Source organism: Lampetra planeri, chromosome 57, assembly GCF_965212315.1.
Source record: "Lampetra planeri chromosome 57, kcLamPlan1.2.h2, whole genome shotgun sequence".
NCBI classification, from domain to species: domain Eukaryota; kingdom Metazoa; phylum Chordata; class Hyperoartia; order Petromyzontiformes; family Petromyzontidae; genus Lampetra; species Lampetra planeri.
In genome coordinates, this window is record NC_136163.1 from 5,447,766 (window position 1) to 5,457,139 (window position 9,374).

The 9,374-nt window shown below is 52.2% G+C and overlaps 1 protein-coding gene across 1 annotated transcript in view; it reads left to right on the forward strand.

Annotated features, from left to right (window-relative positions):
• LOC144735806 (connector enhancer of kinase suppressor of ras 3-like) overlaps positions 1-8,927 on the forward strand; it is a 33,018-nt gene extending 24,091 nt beyond the window's left edge. Inside the window, exons 7-10 of the mRNA XM_078618327.1 lie at positions 3,088-3,147; positions 5,016-5,084; positions 7,159-7,485; positions 8,793-8,927. Coding sequence (XP_078474453.1) covers positions 3,088-3,147; positions 5,016-5,084; positions 7,159-7,485; positions 8,793-8,927 — 591 coding nt within the window. The remainder of the gene's footprint in view (positions 1-3,087; positions 3,148-5,015; positions 5,085-7,158; positions 7,486-8,792) is intronic.
• Positions 8,928-9,374: the final 447 nt, after the last annotated feature.

Below are 9,374 nucleotides of genomic sequence, written 5' to 3' on the forward strand. Positions count from 1 at the left end.
ACGCATGTCAATTCTAAATGTGTGTGGAGGGAAAAACCGGAGGACTCGGAGAAACATCCACTTAACCACAGGGAGAGAGACATACAAACTCCAATGAGACAGGTCACTGGGTCGGAATCGAACCCACGACCTCCTCCATACCAGGCGAGGTGGTTAACATCATGTAGCCACTGTTGCATGAAACTGGGAGGATAATCTAATGGCGAGTTCTGAGTAAATGTCATGGACAGAGCTGAACGGTAGAAAGGCGATGATTTTCCAACGTCTTTCAGAAAGGACACGGGGCACCCACAGAGAGTGAAAGAGAAATATACGATTTAGAATTCGTATGGCACATTTAAAAAACTAGAACTGAAATACAGTAGTAGGCCTTCGCGACCAATATCAACAATGGAGGGGTTTTATTTTGGGGTTAGATTGTAAAATCAGGCGACTATCAATGGAGTTTATGGTATTGGGCATCGGTGGTGACACAGTCAAGGGAAGGAATTGAATGTACAAAGTGCCCCCCCCCCCCCCCAATATTACAACAGCCCCCAGGCCCTCATCAAACTTAATCCGGCCCTGATCGTGACAAGAGCGATAAAACAGATAATCTGACAAATGCGTGTGTCCTTCGTATATATATCCGTCTTGCCGCATAAAAAAACATGACGGTGTTTCTTACACTACCCGTGACAGCCCCACGGCCTTCTGCGAGTACGTAATTTTGGCAGCATTGATCCACGGACAAGCAAAACCTCTGGACCGGTTTCAACGTGACAGTGTCTCATCAGCAGAGTCCATAGTGAGCGAATGTTTAATATTTGTTATTATTTCTACACCGACGGAAAGCGACAAATAACACTGGTCAACACACTTTTTCTGGCATAAGGTATTCCAACGGTTTTAAGGTAATTTTGGGGTGCTTATTCCAAATCTGGCATCAGTTTTGCCTATCACATCAGGTTTTTGAGATATCAAATATTGCATTTTCAATAAAAACTGCGGAAGAAAAATATTAAATAAATGTGGATATCTACATAAAAGTATATTATAAACACACTATCCTAAAAATACAGCACCATATTTTAACACTAAAGCAGTCACTGACTCGCAACAACTTGCAATCATAAGTGACAGAGTTAATTTCGGGTAAAATCAATGAAATTGGGGTATGCCGATAGCATAAAAATGAGATGTGATAGAGCAAATCTGAGATCAGATTTGGAATCAGCACCCTGAAATTAGTCTAGAACAGCTGCAAAAGTCCAGGCCAGAAAAAAATGTTTTTTTTGTTGTTGACCAGTGTCATTTTCCCCATGCCACAGTGGCGTGGCATGGCGAGCAGCGTGCCATTGGTTTGTTGGCACAGTGTCACGTTTCGACAATAGGTTTTTCAAGTTTGAGCAAAGGCTGGTGAGTTTGTTTGATAGTTACATTTTTGGGGGGAGGCCGGTCCCCGTGTGGCAATTTCCACGTCCCAGCTGCCAGCAGGCACCAAGCAGATACAGCACTCGTCATCAACGATCACCGGACCCAGACGGTGCTACACATTGGGTGTCACAAGCACGGGTGACACACACAGGAGCGTCACGTACGGGCAACGTTACAAAAAAAAATCTGATCCCGACGCTGGTGCACAGGAACGTGGCGCGCGCGGAGCGAGCTGCCCACGGGCGGAGAGAACTGCCCGCCGGTTCGTACGCAACGAGAGCGGTCGGTCCACAGCGGCCCTCGGGCAGCAGCTGCTGAGCTGAAGACGTGGCCATGCGGAACGGCACGCGAGTGACGCTTCTCATGGTGTACTGCCCCCCCCCACACCCGCGTACCCTCCCCCCCTCATCCCCACCCCCCCACCGCTTCCCAACTTTTGTATTGACGACTCGCTGCATGAATTTTGTGGCGCGGTATGAATCGGGAATTGTTATTATTGTTGCTATTGCTGTCGTTGTTGTTGTTGGCGCTCGTAAGCCGCTGCAGCACGAGCAAGCGCATTCACGCGCGGGCTGCTCTTTCTGGTGGGCAGGCGAAGCTGTCTGGGCTTGTTGCCGTGTCGACGTCGGTGGCATTGCGAGCGAAGCGTGTCGGGTGTCCGCCAGCCGTTCTATAATCGGCATCGCGGCCCCGCCTGCCCCGTACCGTGGGTGACCTTTACGCGGAGGTCACTGTATCTTCGCCCATCGTCGTCGTCATCGTTATCATCATCATCATCGTCGTCATCGTGTACCCATGCCCAACCGCTGCCTGCGTCGGCGTTCAAAGGAGATTGCGCGCTGCTCCCCCCGTCAAAGCTCTTCCAATAATAACCTTGCTGCTCCGTTCATGAGAATCGTGCGTCCCAATCTTTATCCGTCGCGCACTTTAGGAACAGTGTCGCTTTGTCGCCGGCCCCTTGACGTGTGCTTGGGACTCTGGGCGACTGTGCTCGGCGACTAATGTTGTCGCTCTCTCTCTCTCTGTCCCGCGGTGGTTCGCTCGCGTGGATTGCTCTCCTGTTGTTCCCTCTTTCCGGTTTCGCCATCCCCCTCCTCGGCATTTATAAACGCCACGCGGCATTTCGATTATTCGGCCGCTGCTTCCTGTAAATCTCCACGTGTAGAGATGATGGTGGTGGTGGTGATATCAGCCACTTTAATGAGCTATCACGTGGGGCCAGGTCACCTCTGATAAATAGCTAATGGTTTAGGCTGAGTCGACCTAGGGGTGGCCCAAGAACCTCTCCAGATAATCTTCACCGCCAACGACTAAACTACCGCTCGCTCCCACTCACGGATAACGATAGTTGATCTTCTTGGTTCTTTCGGTAAAGTCACGTAGAAGGGAAATAATAAAATAATAAAAATTAAACATAATAAAATAAAATTCTCACGACGTTTCGGCCACAACGCAAGCAGCCGTCCTCAGGTGAAGAACAGGGCTGTGACTTTACCGAAAGAACCAAGAAGATGAATCCCTGCAGTCACGAAAGCTTTAAATCGAAACGATAGTTGAGTTTAGTTATTCCATTTTAACATTGCCACCAGTTTACGTTTTGTTGACAACAACCGCAGCTCGGTGCCAGCATTTGCCCGCCCGGGCTGCTCACCCTGTTCTGTCCCCTCCCAGGGCCTCTACCTGAAAACAACCCCGGAAGGCATGCACGTGGTCACGGGAGTGGTGGAGAATGTGAGTAGACGAAAACAGCCGACGACACACACACGCGCTCGCACAAAGACGAAGATCTCACCCCCCCCCCCGTACCGCCTTAACAGGCGTGTTGGGGCAGGCGCTGTTCGCGAGTGGCGCCTACGAAGGCCGGCGCGGCACTCGATGACGATGTTTACACACCGTAGCAGGGTGTTCATTTGAGGCCGAGTCGACCTAGGGAAGGCCCAGGACCGGTTCAGATAATCGTCACCGGTCTTGGCCTTGAGCGGGGGTATGAACTGAGGTTGCTGGGTTCATCGAGCAGCATGCTAACCACTTCACTGCCACTCCCTACACACTCATACGCGCACACACTCACTCACTCATACACGCCCACACACACATTAATACACTCATACACTCCCGCACACAGAGACATAAGCTCATACGCACAAGCACACATTTATGGACCCATACACTCACTCATAAACGCATGCACACACACACGAACACTAAAACATACACTCATACACCACGCACAGACATGCGCTCATACACCCACGCGCACACACACAAATAAACGTTCGAATCGTCCTAAATGCCACCTCTGGGCCAGATTTTGAGCATTTATGTTTTAGTATCAAGATTCATCTGAACTTTGGGAAGCCCTTCCCCCTCTGACCATTTTAGGAACCTGTCTGGGAGCGTTGCGGTTCGTGGTGCCCTAGTTGGTACCACTCTGTGGACTCCGACCCGAGTCATTGTCTGGAAGTCCACGCTCCTTGTCAACACTCGCCTGGACTTTGCCCACCTCCGATTGCCTTGGGGTTTCCACGGTTCGGGAATCGCAATCTTTAATTGGCCCGGAGAAATATCGATGCGCTGGGAAGCTCTCTCTTTCACAGGCGCCCGGTTTGTTCCGCGAATGGCTCTGCCTAGGGAGCGGTGGTGCAGCGGTTAGCGCTACGCTGCGCTGAGAACCTTGGCGACCCGAGTTCGATTTTCGCTCACGGCCAACATCCAGTGGCGATTATCTGAACCGGTCCTGGGCCTCCCCTAGGTCAGCCTAAAATGAGTACCTAGTGCGGAGTGTAAACATCGCCACTTGAGAGACAAAGGCGTCAGGGCGTGATGCTGGTCACCCACCCCTCTGCGTGCTGTGCCGGCCTTCATAGGTGTTCGCTAACAGCACTTGCCCGACAGTCTGTGAATAGGTTACACGGGATTCTTTGTCTATTGTTGCGCTGTGCTGTGTACTGTATGTCCTGCGTGTGTTGTGTTATGTGGTGTTACGTACGTTGCTCTTTGCTGTGTATGTTCTGTGATTAATTTTCGCGCTATGTATATTGCTCCGTGTTGCGTATGTGCTGTGTATGATTTGGTGTGTGTCTGTGTTGCGCATGTGTGCATCGTACGCCCTGCGTGTAATTTGTCGTGCTACGTGCAGCCGCTCCGCGTTGTGTACGTCCCACGTGCAATAATTCGCGAGTACGTTAGCCCGCGGTGCGTCGTGTGTCCTGTTTGCGAGGGCCGCAGGGCTCTCCTGCGCTCTCGTGGTCGTTCATCACGAGGAGTGCGTCTGTGTGTACGCACGTCGCCGTACGTTTTGCGCGCTCGCAGCTCCATACTGGAGAGCCGCTAATGTTCGTTTTAACACGTCGTAGTAGTGGCCTTTCGCGACCGATATTAACGACGGTAAAGGTTGTTGTTTTTTTCAGGTTAGATCGCGTGAAGTCGGTTACTTCAGCACGCCGGTTGTGTGTTGCAGAGTAAACCCGCAACATTCACAGTTCTGAGTACCGAGACGTCGCGCTGGCGGTGATCACAGCCGGCTTCATCGGGCGATTTGCCAGCATTAACTCGTCTCGCTGCGCTGTTCCTCTCCCGCACCTTGCCCCTGTGCCCAGTCCCCAGCTGACCTCTCCGGCGACATTCACGACGGCGATGAATTAATCGCGGTCGACCGGCAGACGGTGGTGAGTGAGTAACCCCGCACGCGAAACTTCCTGCTCCTCGCGTCCGTGTCGCCACGGCGATCGCGACCGGTGGGGGAGCGGGGGGTTGCCACGGTGATAATATTCGAACGGCACGGTGACGATAATGCAACCAAAAGTCCTCCCGCAGTGACGTGAAAAAGTGTCGGGGCAGGCCGGGAGACGCGGCCAGGAGGCCTCACAACAGAAGCAGGTGTATAAAGAGCACTCGGGGCATTACGCAGAAACCATCAACAGTTCTTGAAGAACAATCCTCTTCTATTTTTGTGTTTTTTTTAAGCACCTTTCACCAAGGCGCTTGACGATGCTTACCGACCGCGGTACGAAATGGCAAAAGTAAGGTGACGGGGTGGGATAGCACGGCCCTTTATCGATCGGGTTTGGAAAAGGATTGAGACGTGGCAGCAGGGGAAGGAGGCGACGGGCATGTTGGGGGGGGGGGGGAGTTGAAGGAAGAATGGGTGGAGCGTGATGGTGGATGGGTTAGGTATGAAGTGAGCGCACGGTTCGTGATGTTTACTCGCGGCGCTTCAGAAATAGAAATGTGACGCCCGTTGTTTATTTCTCCTGCCGCGTTTACGACGCCGACGGTGAGACGCAATCGCGGTCCCCTCCTTTTGCGTGAAGTCGGCCGGCCCCACCCTTTACCCCCCCGCCCCCCCCCCCCCCGTATAAAATTCCCTTTGCGCTCGGTGTGTCCCGATTCGGTGAGCGAGGTGGTGGGATCTACAATCTTCGGCCCCTTATTAATCCCCCGCCTGCGCACTTGTAAAGTTGAGGTGGGTGAGGAGGTGGGTGGGGGGGTTGGGGTGTGTGGTGGGGGGGTTGGGGTGTGTGGTGGAGGGGTTGGGGGGTGTGGTGGGGGGGTTGGGGTGTGTGGTGGAGGGGTTGGGGGGTGTGGTGGGGGGGTTGGGGTGTGTGGGCGGCACTCTGGACTGCTTCACCCTCATTGTTTTGCCTGACTGGTAGATAACTGACGGTGACGCTGACGCAGTCACCGCGACCGCATCGAGCCACGGTGGCTCGGTGATCATTTCCGAGCGCTCCCCGAGAGGTGGCCCTCTGACTCCACCAGCAGGGCGGCACTCGGCACTAACCGCGCCGACAACGCCGTACAGGGCGATCAGCTTCGAGATTCTCCGTTTATTTCCCTACGGCCCCAGTGTGGCTCCGTACGTAGCCAGCCGTGCTAATCATGTGTGCGGGGAAGGACAAACACAGTAAACGCAGAAAGCCGTTAGAAAGAAATTCGTTTTCAGTTTAGTAGAGTAGCGTAGTGTACAGTGTTGTGTAGTATGTAGTGTTTAGCGTAGTGTGTATTTTAGTGTATAGTGTAGTGTATGGATGTTGACCTTCTTTCGCACCGTACGTAGCCAACCGTGCTCATCAGAGATCCGGGGGAAGTACAAACAACCTAAACACAGAAAGCAGTTCTAAAGAAAAGAGTTTTCAATCTAGATTATTCAAAAGTGCAGACCTCCAGTGTCTTCCTAATATCGGAAGACAGAGACCCATAGAGTCCCACATAGATGCAGAGACTCATATAGACCCACAGAGACCCACAGAAACCCATAGAGACACATACTCATTGGTAAGCATATATGTACATATGTTGAATCTTGATTTGAAGCTTTCGTGACTGTAGGTTATGATTATTTTTCTACCTACGTGACTTTACCGAAAGATCCAAAGAGTATGTATGTTGAACTTCTTTAGCACCGTACATAGCCAACCATGCTAATCGGAGGTGCGGGCAAGGACAAACAAACCAAGCATAGCACGGTTATTCTTCTTGTTATTATGATATTTTTTCCGTATAGCGGGAGGGAAAAGCGACAGCGTTGAGAAGCTTACGTCATCGGAATGGAACGGGAAGAACAAACCGTTGACGTGCACACGTCAGTGCGTCGCCGGAATGGTAAAGGGTTAGATTGTTGGGCTGTATCGGACCCAAAAAAAATCAAATCTTAGGTCGGATCATTACGTGACATCAACTCGAAAGAACAAAAATCGATGACTGAATCGTGTACCATCCTGGGCTCGTGGTGTGACGCAGGTCGGCTGGGAGATGCAGAACGTGGTGAGGGTCTTGAAGCAGGACCCGAGTGGCGTAGAGGTCACCCTCAAGACTCATCCCCCCTTCGCCGGCGAGCCGCAACCGCCGCAACCGCCGCAACCGCCGCAACCGGCAACCGCCACCGCCGATCAACAGCACGCGACCTCCGACCCGGCCGCCCCCGCCGCCGTGACCTCCGACCCGGCGGCGTGTCCACACAAGGGCCAGAGGATCAGAAGACAAAAGCCGTTGGATCGCAATGCACGTACCGTTGTTCCCGCTCGTTGTTGTGGGGTGTGTGTCTTCGTGTGCCGTGGGGGTGGCTGCGTGCATTCCGTCGATGGGGAAGACAAAGGGGGGTGGGAGGGGGGGTCGTCCCCTTATTCTTTACGGGTGTGGAGTAGTTGATAAGCGGCATCGTTATTGGGCCCTTTTCTGTCAGTGTCAAGATGATGAACAATGATACAAGAGACCAGTCACCGAGAACAAGGCATGAAGTCTGCGTTGACCGCACATGTTTTGGCATATGCATGCTTTTATGCTGAACTTCTTTTGCACCGTACGTAGCCAACCATGCTAGTGCGGTTTTTACTTTTTTTGTTTTCCGAGGGCCACCGTGACCCACTCATTCTGGACAGCCACACACAGAGGGTTGTTGACACGACGCAAGGAAAGCCGCTCCCCGTGCTCGTATCGTCGAAAAAACAAAGGCCAGTGTTGATGGTCAGGCAAGATGTCAGTGTCAAAGTCCCAGCGGTTTATGGTTGCAGACATTTCAGCCGTTGACTGGAGGATCGCTGTTGTTGTGGCTCAGAGGTCCGGTGACAATAAAGCCACGAGATCTGTGGAGCTGCGAGAGTGGATTGAGGAGGATTGAGACAATGACATCTCCCGGGGCGGGGATTAAAACCTTGGGACATTGATGATGATGATGATGAAGATAATCACGATGATGGTGACGATAATAATGATGGAGATAACGATGGTAATAACAATGGTGACGACGATGGTGATGACGATGGTGACGACGATGATGATGATGATAGAGCAACTATACCCGAACATCCAGTGGACCACGTAGACAAATAACCATCAAGGCCACTAATTTCTTTCGATGTCAACCCGCTGTGTGGGTGTCTGCGTGTACAGTCTTTCTGAAGTGGCTGGGTGGGTCAGAGGTCAGATCACATGATCCGGCACTACCCGAATCCTGGGTTCGAGTCCTGGTGCAGCGTGTTAACAGTTTCGTCCCGATTTTGTGTTTAAGTTTATTTAGACTTGTTGCGCAGATGACTATCCACGTGTCGCAAGTTTCCCCAGCTCGTTCACAAGGGAAAGCCACGGCACGTGATCGCACGATCTCAACGCCGACTGTCGCGCGACAGACACAGACACACGGGTGGCGCTAAATAAGCGGCGACATTTTCACGTTCTGTTCACATGACAAAAGCTGCACTAATTGGCCGTGTCGGGTGGAGGTTGGTTTACGACACGGTTTTGCATTTATGCGATATGATATCCCCCCCCCCCAAAAAAACAACTTAGCTTGAACAACATCGGTCGTGGGGAAGCCCTTTTGGATCACGACTGGCGTGCTGGCGTGTGTCCGTTCCCGCGTTGCTGTGTCCCCGCAGGCCAAGGTGAAGGTCGTGGTCGATCCCGCTCACCACGCGCAGCCCGAGGGGGGGGGCGGAGGGGGGCGGGGCGATGACGACACACCCGTGGACGCTCTCCCGCCGCCGCTGCCGCGTCTCCCTCCGTGCTCGTAAGTGCGAGCGCCTCCCCTGCGACAACCAAAACAAAAAGCGCGTTTGGGAACTGTTTTAAAATGAATTGTTTAAAGAAACGCTTGCAGTTGTTTTGTTAATAGCGGGCTCCGTTGAGATTGTGGGTTCAAATGCAGGCAATTGCCTGTAATGAAACTTAGCGACGCTTGCCGTATATATTCGGAGCTTGCATGTCTCTCCCCCCCGTGGTCACGTGGATTTTTCTCCGGGTTTTTCCCTCCCCACATTTAGAATCAACGTCGCGCGTTCAGACTCTTTTGCAGCTGCTGCTGTAAATTTCCACGCGACGATGATGATAAGCCACTGTCGTTGAACTTCCATCTGCGATAGCCAGGTCGCTTCTGAAGAATAAAGCTCTATAGCTCAGTGGGGCCTTACCTGGTACAATAAAAATAGTTTATAGTTTAATAGTGAATCAATGATCTGAGC